Source organism: Scatophagus argus, chromosome 9 (genome assembly GCF_020382885.2).
Source record: "Scatophagus argus isolate fScaArg1 chromosome 9, fScaArg1.pri, whole genome shotgun sequence".
NCBI classification, from domain to species: domain Eukaryota; kingdom Metazoa; phylum Chordata; class Actinopteri; family Scatophagidae; genus Scatophagus; species Scatophagus argus.
In genome coordinates, this window is record NC_058501.1 from 20,801,513 (window position 1) to 20,820,525 (window position 19,013).

The 19,013-nt window shown below is 38.2% G+C and overlaps 1 protein-coding gene and 1 pseudogene across 1 annotated transcript in view; both read right to left on the bottom strand.

Annotated features, from left to right (window-relative positions):
* Window positions 1-4,813, bottom strand: part of LOC124064251 (sialoadhesin-like) — a 35,932-nt gene extending 31,119 nt beyond the window's left edge. Inside the window, 3 exon segments of the mRNA XM_046398543.1 lie at window positions 275-634; window positions 3,972-4,044; window positions 4,599-4,813. Coding sequence (XP_046254499.1) covers window positions 275-634; window positions 3,972-4,017 — 406 coding nt within the window. The 5' untranslated portion in view covers window positions 4,018-4,044; window positions 4,599-4,813.
* Window positions 4,814-5,888: 1,075 nt separating this feature from the next.
* Window positions 5,889-18,747, bottom strand: LOC124064252 (annotated as a pseudogene).
* Window positions 18,748-19,013: the final 266 nt, after the last annotated feature.

The following is a 19,013-nucleotide window of genomic DNA, read 5'->3' on the forward strand; positions in this document are numbered from 1 at the left end:
TCCATGTGAGAGCTGGAGGAAGAGACAGACAGGGAGCTGGAGCAGAACACCTCACACTCACTGAGGTTCCCTCCATCACCCTCACTGTGGGTGGAGTCAGAGTCGGTGTGGGAGGATCATCTGGTGGAAAGTCCATGTGGAGAAGTCAGCAAATACAGTAATTCCTCTCTATTTGATATATTATTTTCAAAATGGAATAAAAGCAAGAGAAGGTCAAAGCAGTAGAACAAGGGAAATAATCACTGAGGTGTAAGAGTGTGGACTTTAAACCTACCTCTCACTGAAATTTGCAATTTTTGGTCAATCATGTTATGTTTCAGGGTATTGGCACATTCCACTCTGAGGTGATATTTGTTGTTGTATGCAGGTTTCATGTTGTTCAGAGTTGTTGTGCAGTCTTTATTTATTAAGTTTCCTGTGAAATTTCCTTTTATTGTAGAACTTTGTGGATTACGGCTGTCAAACACAACAGTGTTTGCCTCATTTTTCCACAATGCTTCACATGTTTGATCTAAATGGACATTAAATGTTGTCCGTACTTCAAAGGAGCAGGGTATGGTCACACAGGATCCCCTCAGAGCCTCGATAGCCTGTGGCATAATGACCTTCTCTGTAGGGTCTCCACACATGACATCTGAAACACAGGACACAAATCTTGGAATAAGAACAAGTCATTACTCTTTTACAGTAAAGAAGAAATTTAACAGTTTGTTACCTCTAAAATCTTAGCACCTTACCGTTTACCATGAAATCATCCAAAGTGACCATAGTAAAGATTCTGCTTAGTTGTTTTTTCCAATATGTCCAGATAAAAATAACTTTTTTTTTTTACCAATAAAAGTAAAGTTTTAACAAAAGGCAGCAGAACACCACTGTAGCTCCTTCATTTGCTGCAGCATGTGTTACAGATTCTGAACTGTATTCATTAACGAATTGAATAAACCTTAAGTCTTTCTGTTTTAAAATCCTGATCATTTCCTGATAATCAATAGAACTTTGATTTAGCACAATACAAACCGAGACTTTCTGCAGATGTTTGAGGCTCAAGGACGTAGACATAAAAAGGTTGACTGACAGATCCCTGAGAGTTGGAGCTGAGGCAGGACAAGGTGGAAAGACCCTTCCACTGTGGTCGATTCACAGAGATGATGCTCCTCACACTCGTGTCTTTTACAGACTCACTGCTGATTGCAAACTTGTCAGAGTGATTGACAGGCAACCCATCCAAATACCACTGTGATGTGGGAGAAGGATTTCCCACAGTCTCACAGGAACAGTTGAGCTGCTGCGCTGCAGTTTTATTGCAAAAGATGAGGGCAGGATCTGTGGAGCAACTGCAACCAATGGAGAAAAGACAAGAGTCAAAGTCATATTTAATCATGTTGGGAAAAGGACAGAGACTGAAATAACAAAACAATTGTTGAAAAGTTGTGAGCGAAGACAATCAAAGTCCAAAGTCCAAATCCATTTTATGTATTGGGAGAGGTGCTTTATAGTGCTCACTCCATGTCCTCTGACCAAATGAATTGCTTATAGCCATTTTTGCAGTGGGGTAAGAAGTAACTTATGTAATTATTTATTTAGTATTTATATATTATAAGAGTAAATAAGAGCTTTATAAAAAGGGAAATTTAACGATGAAGAGGCAAATAAATTAATGAGAAAATTTGTCTATACTTTAAAATGAAATATGCTCGAGTTTATGTAATAAAACATTTTAGCCGTGTAGACATACATTGAACATCGATGTGACTGATGTTGGATCGTCCAGCTCCAACATTATTTTCAGCCTTGCAGAAAAAAGACTCTGACTTTAGAAGCTGTAATGCTTAAAACATGTCCAGTCCCAATAAAAGTCTCCTGGCCTCCATCAGTTCTGTACCAGGTGTAGTTCACTACTGCTGGGTTAGCAGTAGTACTGCATGTCAGAGTCACAGTACTGTCTTCTGGTACTGGACCAGAGGGACTGACTGACACTGAGGTGTGTTTGGGTGAATCTGAACAATAATAAATAAGGACATAGAGGCTCTGAGTGAGGAGCACACTGGACTCATCTTCTGGTCAGAGCTGATTAAGTGACAGGTGCAGAAGATGAAACTTATGTGAGAGCTGAAGATAAAACCTGCTCAAAATATACATCAAGACTTCCTCATTGAACAGTTCATTTTAGCCTACAAACAACTTTAACATTTACTTCCTTTGTGCTGCTTAAGCTTCGATTTCAGGCTCCTGTACTGGAATGTTACATGGTCATCAACAACAGCAGCTTTCACTCTGTTCCTGCACTTTCACCACCTGTTTGGAATCCAGTATTTATTTGCAAACTCTCATATTCAGGATATGTTGGCTTCACTTTTCACAGTGAGAAGAAGTGGAGATCTGTTGTCCACCTTTATGCATGTCAGTGTGCCAGATGTGAAAGCAAACTGGTCGTGTGGATGCGCACAACCAGGAGGTTACAAATATCTGGTTGGATGTATTTTAACGACCGAGTCTAACAGACGTCCCTGCTTATTTGCATCACTGAAATATTGATTTGATGTGGGGGAAAAATAATCAGACAAATACCCTCTAGTTTGACCAAGTTTATATTGTATACAGGAGAAAAAAGCAGCAAATCCTCATATTTTTAGAACAGTGAATTTTTATTATTTTGCCTTGAAAAAATGTACTAATGATCTTTTTTGACAAATCAAGTAAAGCATTAAACTAACTCAATTCTAATGTTTCTAGTTAAAATATTGTCAAATAAATGATCAAATTCACTCACATGAAATATCAGCTGTTAAACTTGTAGTAGCAGATGACTCAGTGCTGCCATCTTGTTTTGTGTACACGGCAGTACAGGAGATGTTCTGTCTGTGATGGAGGTGAGATGCAGTGAAGGTCAGAGTGGAGATTTTGACTTTAGTTTTGTCCTGATTCTCCTGCAGTGTCTCATGACTGTCACCCAGGTGGGGGGTCCATGTGAGAGCTGGAGGAAGAGACAGACAGGGAGCTGGAGCAGAACACCTCACACTCACTGAGGTTCCCTCCACCCCCCTCACTGTGGGTGGAGTCAGAGTCGGTGTGGGAGGATCATCTGGTGGGAAAGTCCATGTGGAGAAGTCAGCAAATACAGTAATTCCTCTCTATTTGTTATATTATTTTCAAAATGGAATCAAAGCAAGAGAAGGTCAAAGCAGTAGAACAAGGGAAATAATCACTGAGGTGTAAGAGTGTGGACTTTAAACCTACCTCTCACTGAAATTTGCAGTTTTTGGTCATTCATGTCATGTTTCAGGGTATTGTCACATTGCACTCTGAGGTAATAATTGCTGTTGCTGTATGCAGGTTGCATGTTGTTCAGAGTTGTTGTGCAGTCTTTATTTTAAGTTTCCTGTGAAATTTCCTTTAATTGTAGAACTTTGTGGATTACTGCTGTTAAACACAACAGTGTTTGCCTCGTTTTTCCACAATGCTTCACATGTTTGATCTAAATGGACATTATATTCTCTCCGTACTTCAAAGGAGCAGGGTATGGTCACACAGGATCCCCTCAGAGCCTCGATAGCCTTTGGCATAATGACCTTCTCTGTAGGGTCTCCACACATGACATCTGAAACACAGGACACAAATCTTGGAATAAGAACAAGTCATTACTCTTTTACAGTAAGAAGAAATTTAACAGTTTGTTACCTCTAAAATCTTAGCACCTTATTGTTTACCATGAAATCATCCAAAGTGACCATAGCAAAGATTCTGCTTAGTTGTTTTTTCCAATATGTCCAGATAAAAATAACTTTTCTTTTTTTAACTCATCAAAGTAAAGTTTTAACAAAAGGCAGCAGAACACCACTGTAGCTCCTTCATTTGCTGCAGCATGTGTTACAGTGTTACTGCTGCAGTCTGGTGTAAATGCTTGACTAACATCGCGCAGTTAGAGTTTTTAATACTTTCACTGATTCAAATGTGAATGAGCTTCAACTCACCTTGCAGCAGACAGCCGATGAAAAGGAGAGTCAGAGCTGCAGCCATCTTTGTGAGTCGTGTGAGGCAGGAAGTCTGGAGATCATACATGACAACACTTCATATTTTTAGTACAGTTCAGTCCGAAATAACTAGTTTGTATTCTGGGGTTTATTTGGAGGCCAGTAGTGAAGTTGAGATGATGTAGAGATGTTTTGGAATATTTTTCAGTTTTTATCAGTGAGGAAAAGTTTCCAAACAGAAAAGTTCTGACAGAATTCAGTTCTTCAATTCAAGGTGTGTCAGAATCGCTCACCGACTTTTATGAAAGTCTGGTGATGGAGATTTTTATCAACAAAGTAAGAGTTGTTTGCAAACAACAGTCGTTGCTGCGGCATACTGACACAGAGGATGGCATGATAATAAAAAGGACAAGCAGGAGGAAGTTGTTCAACACTAAAAATGTCTAAAACAACAACTGAAAGACTGCCTTATGTTTGTTTGGTTTTTCTTGTGGTTTCTTCTTTCTGCCTTTCAGTTGCTAATTGATCTAAATTCAAAATAAATGAATGTTAAAGCGTGTAGAATTTTGATTTATATTTTAAATGAATGCTGACGATGTGTGTCGTATAGAAGCAAAGACGGCTTACGTTTTCTTTCGGTCTTTCGAGCAGACGGATGAGAGATGAACAGAGAAGTGAAGTTCCCTCAGAGTTTGTGCTGCTTTTTTAATCAGCCTCAGGAGTTGACTCAAAGATGAGGAAGTCGCAAAAACACATGTGGGTGTGCCAGTGAAATGTCCTTTTTCATCAAAAATACTTTTAAAAAGTCACACATTTGTGTTGAGCCTAGTTTTGTACTTTAATGGTCACAAATGTTCTTCTTTTAATTTAAATATTGACCTAAAATGCAACTCTAATGCTAAGCTAGGAATGAGAATTTCTGCAAATGATTAAGACACAGCAGAAGTCTCTGGTTAGCCTTTACTGTGAAAGAAATTCACAAAAACAATAATAATAACATTGTAACACTTCATAACCCAGTGATGCAGCTGTTATGTTTCAAATGGGCTGAGAAGGTGATGACGTATACTCAGTCAAATTTCTGTGGTAATTAAGAGCAGTTAATAAACAGTAGAAATTGCCTCAAACTCAATTTCATTTCAGCACTTCAATGTCATGTGATTTAGCACAACATTGAATGAATCCACCTAAACTTAGTCCAGTGGCATTCATGAGGACATAGGTTATGCAAAGTCGGTGATCTGATATGCGGCTGTTGCCGTTGTGATATTTGGGATGCGTACGAACTAATACACACAAAGTCATTTTATGATGTAATTGAGTCCAGTTCAGCAGCTCAGCATATGAAACTGAGAACATTTGATTTTTACTGAATGTCAGATTGAATGTTCACTCAGTTCAGTCGTGGTTGTTGAAACATGTATGTCATCAGCATATTAATCAAGACGTCCCCTTCAAGTTTGTATCCTTAGCCAGTCGGGGTTCAGACAAGTTGATAATTTGAGTGGGATATTTAAAATAATATTTCAACAAGTCCTGAAAATCAAGTATCAAATATCGTTACTCAGAGCCCTCTGGAGTGACGCACTGAGAACCTTAATTGTTATAAACACACAGTTCAAGTTATATGCAGGTACTGATGATAACGTGATATTTAAAGTGAAAATTGAAATATTGATATTGTGTTAATAATACATATGTTAGGCTTTGTGGCCTCTTTTGTTTCTGACTTCATCTGTGGAGAAGATGTGATATTGTGACAGCGATAACTCATGGTGACTCATCTGTTCAGTCCAGTGCCATTTAAATCCCCGTCTCTGCATTTGGCTTCACGTTATTTCTTTATTCCCAGTAAAGAAAATCATGGAACAGACTTATGTCTCCTCATTCAAAATGTGCTTTCTGTTTTTAAATCAAACAGGTGCTACAGCTGATCAACACAGTGTCAATACCAGTAAAAGGGAAAAACTCACCACCTCAAAGATCACTGCATAGCATACTTAAAACAACTCCGACATTTTGCTGAAATTGAACTTCAGGCAGAAAGCATTAACATAGCTGTTCATGTTGTGTGTCCCACACACAGAAATTTGATTCATAAATACATAAACATAAATTTAAGGCATTGCAACAGAGAGCAGAAATAAAGCTTTCATTTTTGCTTCAGTGAATGGCAATAAATCCTTCAGGAAATGATCACGCTCATCATCAGTGGAAGTCGTCATTTCGGAGTTTGGGCAATGACATCGTACTCTGGAGATCTGTCTCTTCGATCCAATGACATGTAAGTTCTGTCCTCTTCTTTTGGCTTCTGGCTCCTTCTTGCTTTGCTTTGAGGGGAAAATAAGAGAAGACATTGTATATCAAGGATGTAATCATGGAGTCAGCATTGGAGGTGACCAAATCTGACGAGGGGGGTGTCTTTACATAAACTATCCCAGTTGACAGTGCCATAGTTTAGCTAACATTCGTGTGACTTTGTAACTTTTCACATTGTAATGCAATTGAAAATAACGAAACAGACGGTACAGTGTCTGACATTGACCGGATCTACCTACCCAAAGCAGTCGAGCAACAGCTTCTGCTCGGGTACGGCAACACAACTTTGACAAACCACACGCAGAGCTGCAGTAATACTTGAACCAGTAGTAATAATAATGGCAATTTAAGTTTAGTTATGATAATGATTGCATGAATTAAAATATGTGGGTGCTTGGGGCCTTATGGGCATATTTAAATATTGGGGGGAATTGGTGCCAACCAAACATGTATTACAATTAGTTTCTTTAGGTATGTACTACTTAATTATTTTTCTATCATCAGCACTTTTCATCAGCAGAGCTGTCTTCAAAGAACATTTAATCTGTTGTCATGACGTACCAAAGAAATGCCACGCAGACTGTGTACAAGACGTTCACCATTAGAGATACACCAGCAACAGACAAGAGAAGAACTCCACCATACGATCCAAGATGCCCAAGGCCTGTCATAAAAAAATAACATAGTAGAAAAAAAATAACATAATAGTCTAAATTTCATGCCAGAAAAAGATTATTTTAATTATTATTGCAAGGGAAATAAAGGTGTGTTTGTCAGTTTTTTTCTTCCAAAGTTACATTGTTGACACCTTTTTGTAACTGGCGAAACCAGAATGCAAACACCTGTCTAATTACGATTTGTTCACAAGTAATAATTATTTATTAATACTATTGCTAATTATTTATTTGGTCACTAATATGTAATGAGTTAATGAAGAAAGCCAGCATTAAACTACCGACTTGCCTGCATTAACAGGTTTAATAATGTAGGCTGAAAAGGATAAAAGAGGAGGCCCGAATACAAAAATCAAACCTGAGGCCACTGAAGTTGGACCTTTAAAAATCCTAAACACAATGACCTTAAGTATTTGAATAAATCAGTTCATGTCTAAATGTTACAATTTATAAATCAGTGCACCGCATAAAGCTAGTCTTCATGAAGTGTACAAAACATATAAGTTAGAAATTCATACATACATTGAACATCGATGTGACTGATGTTGGATCGTCCAGCTCCAACATTATTTTCAGCCTTGCAGAAAAAAGGACCTCTGACTTTAGAAGCTCTAATGTTAAAACATGTCCAGTCCCAATAAAAGTCTCCTGGCCTCCATCAGTTCTGTACCAGGTGTAGTCACTACTGCTGGATTAGCAGTAGTACTGCATGTCAGAGTCACAGTACTGTCTTCTGGTACTGGACCAGAGGGACTGACTGACACGAGGTGTGTTTGGGTGAATCTGTAAAAGAAGTTATTAAAATGTCAGAAAAAAAAGTTTACTTGGTTTATTATTGTGAGAAAAATAAAGGTGTGTTTTGTCCTTTTAATTCTTCCAAAATTACAGTGTTGACACCTTTTTGTATCTGGTGAAACCAGAATGCAAACGTCTGTCTAAAGAGTATTTTTATTTGGTCACTAATACTTAATGAGTTATTGAAGAAAGCCAGCATTAAATTACCGACTTGCCTGTATTAACAGGTTTGATAATGTAGGCTGAAAAGGATAAACGAGGAGGCCCGAATACAAAAAATCAAACCTGAGGGAACTGAAGTTGGACCTTTAAAAGTCCTAAACACAATGACCTTAAGTATTTGAATAAACAGTTCATGACTAAATATTACAATTTATAAATCAGTGCACTGCATAAAGCCAGACTTAACGAAGTGTATAAAACATGCAAGTTAGAAATTCATACATACATTGAACATCGATGTGGTTGATGTTGGATCGTCCAGCTCCAACATTATTTTCAGCCTTGCAGAAAAAGAACTTCTGACTTTAAAGCTCTAATGCTTAAAACATGTCCAGTCCCAATAAAAGTCTCCTGGCCTCCATCAGTTCTGTACCAGGTGTAGTTCACTACTGCTGGGTTAGCAGTAGTCCTGCATGTCAGAGTCACAGTACTGTCTTCTGGTACTGGACCAGAGGGACTGACTGACACTGAGGTGTGTTTGGGTGAATCTGTAAAAGAAGTTATTAAAATGCCAGAAAAAAGTTTACTTGGTTTTTATTGTGAGAAAAATAAAGGTGCGTTTTGTCCGTTTTTTGTTCCAAAGTTACAGTGTTGACACCTTTTTGTATCTGGCGAAACCAGAATACAAACGTCTGTCTAAAGAGTATTTTTATTTGGTCACTAATACTTAATGAGTTATTGAAGAAAGCCAACATTAACTTACCGACTTGCCTGTATTAACAGGTTTGATAATGTAGGCTGAAAAGGATAAACGAGGAGGCCCGAATACAAAAATCAAACCTGAGGGAACTGAAGTTGGACCTTTAAAAGTCCTAAACACAATGACCTTAAGTATTTGAATAAATCAGTTCATGAGTAAATATTACAATTTATAAATCAGTGCACTGCATAAAGCTAGACTTAACGAAGTGTATAAAACATATAAGTTAGAAATTCATACATACATTGAACATCGATGTGACTGATGTTGGATCGTCCAGCTCCAACATTATTTTCAGCCTTGCAGAAAAAAGGACCTCTGACTTCAGAAGCTCTAATGCTTAAAACATGTCCAGTCCCAATAAAAGTCTCCTGGCCTCCATCAGTTCTGTACCAGGTGTAGTTCACTACTGCTGGGTTAGCAGTAGTACTGCATGTCAGAGTCACAGTACTGTCTTCTGGTACTGGACCAGAGGGACTGACTGACACTGAGGTGTGTTTGGGTGAATCTGGAAAATAACAAATAAGGACATGCATCACTGAAATATTGATTTGATGTGGGGGAAAAATAATCAGACAAATACCCTCTAGTTTGACCAAGTTTATATTGTATAAAGGAGAAAAAAGCAGCAAATCCTCATATTTTTAGAACAGCTAATTTTTACAATTTTACCTTCAAAAAATGTACTAATGATCTTTTTTGACTAATCAAGTAAAGCATTAATAACTAACTCAATTCTAATGTTTCTAATTAAAATATTGTCAAATAAATAATCAAATTCACTCACATGAAATATCAGCTGTTAAACTTGTAGTAGCAGATGACTCAGTGCTGCCATCTTGTTTTGTGTACACGGCAGTACAGGAGATGTTCTGTCTGTGATGGAGGTGAGATGCAGTGAAGGTCAGAGTGGAGATTTTGACTTTAGTTTTGTCCTGATTGTCCTGCAGTGTCTCATGACTGTCACCCAGGTGGGGGGTCCATGTGAGAGCTGGAGGAAGAGACAGACAGGGAGCTGGAGCAGAACACCTCACACTCACTGAGGTTCCCTCCACCCACCTCACTGTGGGTGGAGTCAGAGTCGGTGTGGGAGGATCATCTGGTGGGAAAGTCCATGTGGAGAAGTCAGCAAATACAGTAATTCCTCTCTATTTGTTATATTATTTTCAAAATGGAATAAAAGCAAGAGAAGGTCAAAGCAGTACAACAAGGGAAATAATCACTGAGGTGTAACAGTGTGGACTTTAAACCTACCTCTCATTGAAATTTGCAATTTTTGGTCAATCATGTCATGTTTCAGGGTTTTATCACATTCCACTCTGAAGAAATATTTGTTGTTGTATGCAGGTTGCATGTTGTTCAGAGTTGTTGTGCAATCTTTATTTATTAAGTTTCCTGTGAAATGTCCTTTAATTGTAGAACTTTGTGGATTACTGCTGTTAAACACAACAGTGTTTTTATCGGTTTTCCACAATGCTTTACATGTTTGATCTAAATGGACATTAAATGCTCTCCGTACTTCAAAGGAGCAGGGTATGGTCACACAGGATCCCCTCAGAGCCTCGATAGCCTGTGGCATAATGACCTTCTCTGTAGGGTCTCCACACATGACATCTGAAACACAGGACACAAATCTTGGAATAAGAACAAGTCATTACTCTTTTACAGTAAAGAAGAAATTTAACAGTTTGTTACCTCTAAAATCTTAGCACCTTACCGTTTACCATGAAATCATCCAAAGTGACCATAGTAAAGATTCTGCTCAGTTGTTTTTTCCAATATGTCCAGATAAAAATAACTTTTCTTTTTTTAACTCATCAAAGTAAAGTTTTAACAAAAGGCAGCAGAACACCACTGTAGCTCCTTCATTTGCTGCAGCATGTGTTACAGTGTTACTGCTGCAGTCTGGTGTAAATGCTTGACTAACATCGCGCAGTTAGAGTTTTTAATACTTTCACTGATTCAAATGTGAATGAGCTTCAACTCACCTTGCAGCAGACAGCCGATGAAAAGGAGAGTCAGAGCTGCAGCCATCTTTGTGAGTCGTGTGAGGCAGGAAGTCTGGAGATCATACATGACAACACTTCATATTTTTAGTACAGTTCAGTCCGAAATAACTAGTTTGTATTCTGGGGTTTATTTGGAGGCCAGTAGTGAAGTTGAGATGATGTAGAGATGTTTTGGAATATTTTTCAGTTTTTATCAGTGAGGAAAAGTTTCCAAACAGAAAAGTTCTCACAGAATTCAGTTCTTCAATTCAAGGTGTGTCAGAATCGCTCACCCGACTTTTATGAAAGTCTGGTGATGGAGATTTTTATCAACAAAGTAAGAGTTGTTTGCAAACAACAGTCGTTGCTGCGGCATACTGACACAGAGGATGGCATGATAATAAAAAGGACAAGCAGGAGGAAGTTTGTTCAACACTAAAAATGTCTAAAACAACAGCTGAAAGACTGCCTTTGTTTGTTTGGTTTTTCTTGTGGTTTCTTCTTTCTGCCCTTCAGTTGCTAATTGATCTAAATTCAAAATAAATGAATGTTAAAGCGTGTAGAATTTTGATTTATATTTTAAATGAATGCTGACGATGTGTGTCGTATAGAAGCAAAGACGGCTTACGTTTTCTTTCGGTCTTTCGAGCAGACGGATGAGAGATGAACAGAGAAGTGAAGTTCCCTCAGAGTTTGTGCTGCTTTTTTAATCAGCCTCAGGAGTTGACTCAAAGATGAGGAAGTCACAAAAACACATGTGGGTGTGCCAGTGAAATGTCCTTTTTCATCAAAAATACTTTTAAAAAGTCACACATTTGTGTTGAGCCTAGTTTTGTACTTTAATTTAATTTAAATATTGACCTAAAATGCAACTCTAATGCTAAGCTAGGAATGAGAATTTCTGCAAATGATTAAGACACAGCAGAAGTCTCTGATTAGCCTTTACTGTGGAAGAAATTCACAAAAACAATAATAATAACATTGTAACACTTCATAACCCAGTGATGCAGCTGTTATGTTTCAAATGGGCTGAGAAGGTGATGACGTATACTCAGTCAAATTTCTGTGGTAATTAAGAGCAGTTAATAAACAGTAGAAATTGCCTCAAACTCAATTTCATTTCAGCACTTCAATGTCATGTGATTTAGCACAACATTGAATGAATCCACCTAAACTTATTCCAGTGGCTTTCATGAGGACATAGGTTATGCAAAGTCGGCTGTTGCCGTTGTGATATTTGGGATGCGTACGAACTAATACACACAAAGTCATTTTATGATGTAATTGAGTCCAGTTCAGCAGCTCAGCATATGAAACTGAGAACATTTGATTTTTACTGAATGTCAGATTGAATGTTCACTCAGTTCAGTCGTGGTTGTTGAAACATGTATGTCATCAGCATATTAATCAAGACGTCCCCTTCAAGTTTGTATCCTTAGCCAGTCGGGGTTCAGACAAGTTGATAATTTGAGTGGGATATTTAAAATAATATTTCAACAAGTCCTGAAAATTAAGTATCAAAATGCATCGTTACTCAGAGCCCTCTGGAGTGACGCATTGAGAACCTTGATTGTTATAAACACACAGTTCAAGTTATATGCAGGTATTGATGATAACGTGATATTTAAAGTGAAAAATGAAATATTGATATTGTGTTAATAATACATATGTTAGGCTTTGTGGCCTCTTTTGTTTCTGACTTCATCTGTGGAGAAGATGTGATATTGTGACAGGTATAACTCATGGTGACTTCCTGCTTGATAGAGAAGTCATTTTAATGTCTTCCTTTGCTCCTGTCACATTTTCTGTGAGCTCTGCAGAGGCATTTACTGAACTAAGTGCTGTCATTCTTCTGAGGAAGACAGTCTCGAGATGGAATGTATTGTATGAAAGAAATGCATAAATGTTTTATTGTCATTGTCAACAAAACACTGTGGACGTTGACCCAGTCTTTCTGTACAACACTATGTTTCTGAGACTCGTCTGTTCAGTCCAGTGCCATATAAATCCCCGTCTCTGCATTTGGCTTCACATTATTTCTTTATTCTCAGTAAAGAAAATCATGGAACAGACTTATGTCTCCTCATTCAAAATGTGCTTTCTGTTTTAAATCAAACAGGTGCTACAGCTGATCAACACAGTGTCAATACCAGTAAAAGGGAAAAACTCGCCACCTCAAAGATCACTGCATAGCATACTTAAAACAGCTCCGACATTTTGCTGAAATTGAACTTCAGACAGAAAGCTTTAACATAGTTGTTCATGTTTTGTGTCCCACACACAGAAATTTGATTCATAAATACATAAACATAAATTTAAGGCATTGCAACAGAGAGCAGAAATAAAGCATTCATTTTTGCCTCAGTGAAAGGCAATAAATCCTTCAGGAAATGATCACGCTCATCATCAGTGGAAGTCGTCATTTCGGAGTTTGGGCAATGACATCGTACTCTGGAGATCTGTCTCTTCGATCCAATGACATGTAAGTTCTGTCCTCTTCTTTTGGCTTCTGGCTCCTTCTTGCTTTCCTTTGAGGGGGAAATAAGAGAAGACGTTGTATATCAAGGATGTAATCATGGAGTCAGCATTGGAGGTGACCAAATCTGACGAGGGGGGTGTCTTTACATAAACTATCCCAGTTGACAGTGCCATAGTTTAGCTAACATTCGTGTGACTTTGTAACTTTTCACATTGTAATGCAACTGAAAATAACGAAACAGACGGTACAGTGTCTGACATTGACCGGATCTACCTACCCAAAGCAGTCGAGCAACAGCTTCTGCTCGGGTACGGCAACACAACTTTGACAAACCACACGCAGAGCTGCAGTAATACTTGAACCAGTAGTAATAATAATGGCAATTTAAGTTTAGTTATGATAATGATTGCATGAATTAAAATATGTGGGTGCTTGGGGCCTTATGGGCATATTTAAATATTGGGGGGAATTGGTGCCAACCAAACATGTATTACAATTAGTTTCTTTAGGTATGTACTACTTAATTATTTATCTATCATCAGCATTTTTCATCAGCAGAGCTGTCTTCAAAGAACATTTAATCTGTTGTCATGACGTACCAAAGAAATGCCATGCAGACTGTGTACAAGACGTTCACCATTAGAGATACACCAGCAACAGACAAGAGAAGAACTCCACCATACGATCCAAGATGCCCAAGGCCTGTCATAAAAAAAATAACATAATAGTCTAAATTTCATGCCAGAAAAAGATTATTTGGATTATTATTGCAAGGGAAATAAAGGTGTGTTTGTCAGTTTTTTTTCTTCCAAAGTTCTTACAAGTGACAGTGGAAGATTAGGATAAAGAAGTAACTCAGACAAGACATCATTCTTCTGGTAATAGTATGGACATACTTTATAAAGACTTCTTTTTAGTGAGTTGTTACTTCTGCTTCTCTACTTCAGGAACATCAGGCTGAGACACTTGACTACATGTTTATTTATAATGCTTCTTTTTTATCAAGAAACAGGTATAAATCAGAAGCTTGTATGGCTTCAGAGGACATTACGTTCATGTTAGTTTCCTGGAGAATTACCCTAAGCCAAACCATAACCACACACACATGCAAATTGGAAACGGAGATTGTGAGCCAGGCCTTTTGATCCAACATCAGAGTCTGACCTCACAAACGCTCTGCTGCATGAATGGGCAAAATTCCCACAGAAACACAAAATCTTGTGGAAAGCCTCCCCAGAAGAGTTGAAGCTGGAATGGCTGCAAAGGGGGGACCATCAGTGTCTACGTATATAGAATGCAGTATAATTGGTGTCCCAATACTTTTGTCCATATAGTGTACCTTTATATTGTGTTGGTGAGATTATCAATGTCAGCTGATTGCAAAGTTAGATCAGGAGCAGCCAATAAGGACGAGCAGCATTAGAATTCAGAGCTAAAGTTTCTGCTGAAACACTCTGGCCCTTAAATCCTTAATGAAGCCATGAACTGTTTTATCCACACAACATGCAACAGCATAATGTTGTTGAAAATACAAAATTTTGATCGCTGATTTTTATCCTGGAACCGGGATAGACTGCATTTCATTGAATAATACATCCTGCTCGGAGACAAGTTAGTGTAGATCATTGCCCGTGTTTCCGATTATAAACGTGGCAGTAGAAATCATTTTCTGATTCAGGATTAGAGAGAAAAAATTCTGAACTGTATTCATTAACTAACTGAATAAACCTTAAGTCTTTCTGTTTTTAAATTCTGATCATTTCCTGATAATCAATAGAGCTTTGATTCAGCACAATACAAACCGTGACTTTCTGCAGATGTTTGAGGCTCAAGGACGTAGACATAAAAAGGTTGACTGACAGATCCCTGAGAGTTGGAGCTGAGGCAGGACAAGGTGGAAAGACCCTTCCACTGTGGTCGATTCACAGAGATGATGCTCCTCACACTCGTGTCTTTTACAGACTCACTGCTGACTGCAAACTTGTCAGAGTGATCGACAGGCAACCCATCCAAATACCACTGTGATGTGGGAGAAGGATTTCCCACAGTCTCACAGGAACAGTTGAGCTGCTCTGCAGTTTTATTGCAATAAGATGAGGGCAGGATCTGTGGAGCAACTGCAACCAATGGAGAAAAGACAAGAGTCAAAGTCATATTTAATCATGTTGGGAAAAGGACAGAGACTGAAATAACAAAACAATTGTTGAAAAGTTGTGAGCGAAGACAATCAAAGTCCAAAGTCCAAATCCATTTTATGTATTGGGAGAGGTGCTTTATAGTGCTCACTCCATGTCCTCTGACCAAATGAATTGCTTATAGCCATTTTTAGCAGTGGGGTAAGAAGTAACTTATGTAATTATTTATTTAGTATTTATATATTATAAGAGTAAATAAGAGCTTTATAAAAAAGGAAATTTAACGATGAAGAGGCAAATAAATGAATGAGAAAATTTGTCTATACATTCAAATTAAATATGCTCGAGTTTATGTAACAAAACAATTTAGCCGTGTGAGACATACATTGAACATCGATGTGACTGATGTTGGATCGTCCAGCTCCAACATTATTTTCAGCCTTGCAGAAAAAAGGACCTCTGACTTCAGAAGCTGTAATATTTAAAACATGTCCAGTCCCAATAAAAGTCTCCTGGCCTCCATCAGTTCTGTACCAGGTGTAGTTCACTACTGCTGGGTTAGCAGTAGTCCTGCATGTCAGAGTCACAGTACTGTCTTCTGGTACTGGACCAGAGGGACTGACTGACACTGAGGTGTGTTTGGGTGAATCTGAACAATAACAAATAAGGACATAGAGGCTCTGAGTGAGGAGCACACTGGACTCATCTTCTGGTCAGAGCTGATTAAGTGACAGGTGCAGAAGATGAAACTTATGTGAGAGCTGAAGATAAAACCTGCTCAAAAATATACATCAAGACTTCCTCATTGAACAGTTCATTTTAGCCTACAAACAACTTTAACATTTACTTCCTTTGTGCTGCTTAAGCCTCAATTTCAGGCTCCTGTACTGGAATGTTACATGGTCATCAACAACAGCAGCTTTCACTCTGTTCCTGCACTTTCACCACCTGTTTGGAATCCAGTATTTATTTGCAAACTCTCATATTCAGGATATGTTGGCTCCACTTTTCACAGTGAGAAGAAGTGGAGATCTGTTGTCCATCTTTATGCATGTCAGTGTGCCAGATGTGAAAGTAAACTGGTCGTGTGGATGCGCACAACCAGGAGGCGAAATCTCGTTGGATGTATTTTAACAACCGAGTCTAACAGACGTCCCCGCTTATTTGCATCACTGAAATATTGATTTGATGTGGGGGAAAAATAATCAGACAAATACCCTCTAGTTTGACCAAGTTTATATTGTATACAGGAGAAAAAAGCAGCAAATCCTCATATTTTTAGAACAGCGAATTTTTACTATTTTGCCTTGAAAAAATGTACTAATGATCTTTTTTGACTAATCAAGTAAAGCATTAATAACCTAACTCAATTGTAATGTTTCTAATTAAAATATTGTCAAATAAATGATCAAATTCACTCACATGAAATATCAGCTGTTAAACTTTTAGTAGCAGATGACTCAGTGCTGCCATCTTGTTTTGTGTACACGGCAGTACAGGAGATGTTCTGTCTGTGATGGAGGTGAGATGCAGTGAAGGTCAGAGTGGAGATTTTGACTTTAGTTTTGTCCTGATTGTCCTGCAGTGTCTCATGACTGTCACCCAGGTGGGGGGTCCATGTGAGAGCTGGAGGAAGAGACAGACAGGGAGCTGGAGCAGAACACCTCACACTCACTGAGGTTCCCTCCATCACCCTCACTGTGGGTGGAGTCAGAGTCGGTGTGGGAGGATCATCTGGTGGGAAAGTCCATGTGGAGAAGTCAGCAAATACAGTAATTCCTCTCTATTTGTGATATTATTTTCAAAATGGAATAAAAGCAAGAGAAGGTCAAAGCAGTAGAACAAGGGAAATAATCACTGAGGTGTAAGAGTGTGGACTTTAAACCTACCTCTCACTGAAATTTGCAAGTTTTGGTCATCCATGTTATGTTTCAGGGTATTGTCACATTGCAGTCTGAGGTGATAATTGCTGTTATTGTATTCAGGTTGCATGTTGTTCAGAGTTGTTGTGCAGTCTTTATTTGTTAAGTTTCCTGTGAAATTTCCTTTAATTGTAGAACTTTGTGGATTACGGCTGTTAAACACAACAGTGTTTGCATCGGTTTTCCACAATGCTTCACATGTTTGATCTAAATGGAAATTAAATTCTCTCCGTACTTCAAAGGAGCAGGGTATGGTCACACAGGATCCCCTCAGAGCCTCGATAGCCTGTGGCATAATGACCTTCTCTGTAGGGTCTCCACACATGACATCTGAAACACAGGACACAAATCTTGGAATAAGAACAAGTCATTACTCTTTTACAGTGAAGAAGAAATTTAACAGTTTGTTACCTCTAAAATCTTAGCACCTTACCGTTTACCATGAAATCATCCAAAGTGACCATAATAAAGATTCTGCTTAATTGTTTTATCCAATATATCCAGATTAAAACAACATTTTATTTTTTTACCAATCAAAGTAAAGTTTTAACAAAAGGCAGCAGAACACCACTGTAGCTCCTTCATTTGCTGCAGCATGTGTTACAGTGTTACTGCTGCAGTCTGGTGTAAATGCTTGACTAACATCGCGCAGTTAGAGTTTTTAATACTTTCACTGATTCAAATGTGGATGAGCTTCAACTCACCTTGCAGCAGACAGCCGATGAAAAGGAGAGTCAGAGCTGCAGCCATCTTTGTGAGTCGTGTGAGGCAGGAAGTCTGGAGATCATACATGACAACACTTCATATTTTTAGTACAGTTCAGTCCGAAATAACTAGTTTGTATTCTGGGGTTTATTTGGAGGCCAGTAGTGAAGTTGAGATGATGTAGAGATGCTTTGGAATATTTTTCAGTTTTTATCAGTGAGGAAAAGTTTCCAAACAGAAAAGTTCTGACAGAATTCAGTTCTTCAATTCAAGGTGTGTCAGAATCGCTCACCGACTTTTATGAAAGTCTGGTGATGGAGATTTTTATCAACAAAGTAAGAGTTGTTTGCAAACAACAGTCGTTGCTGCGGCATACTGACACAGAGGATGGCATGATAATAAAAAGGACAAGCAGGAGGAAGCTGTTCAACACTAAAAATGTCTAAAACAACAGCTGAAAGACTGCCTTCTGTTTGTTTGTTTTTTCTTGTGGTTTCTTCTTTCTGCCCTTCAGTTGCTAATTGGTCTAAATTCAAAATAAATGAATGTTAAAGCGTGTAGAATTTTGATTTATATTTTAAATGAATGCTGACGATGTGTGTCGTATAGAAGCAAAGACGGCTTACGTTTTCTTTCGGTCTTTCGAGCAGACGGATGAGAGATGAACAGAGAAGTGAAGTTCCCTCAGAGTTTGTGCTGCTTTTTTAATCAGCCTCAGGAGTTGACTCAAAGATGAGGAAGTCGCAAAAACACATGTGGGTGTGCCAGTGAAATGTCCTTTTTCATCAAAAATACTTTTAAAAAGTCACACATTTGTGTTGAGCCTAGTTTTGTACTTGCAATTAATTTAAATATTGACCTAAAATGCAACTCTAATGCTAAGCTAGGAATGAGAATTTCTGCAAATGATTAAGACACAGCAGAAGTCTCTAATTAGCCTTTACTGTGAAAGTAATTCACAACAACAATAATAATAACATTGTAACACTTCATAACCCAGTGATGCAGCTGTTATGTTTCAAATGGGCTGAGAAGGTGATGACGTATACTCAGTCAAATTTCTGTGGTAATTAAGAGCAGTTAATAAACAGTAGAAATTGCCT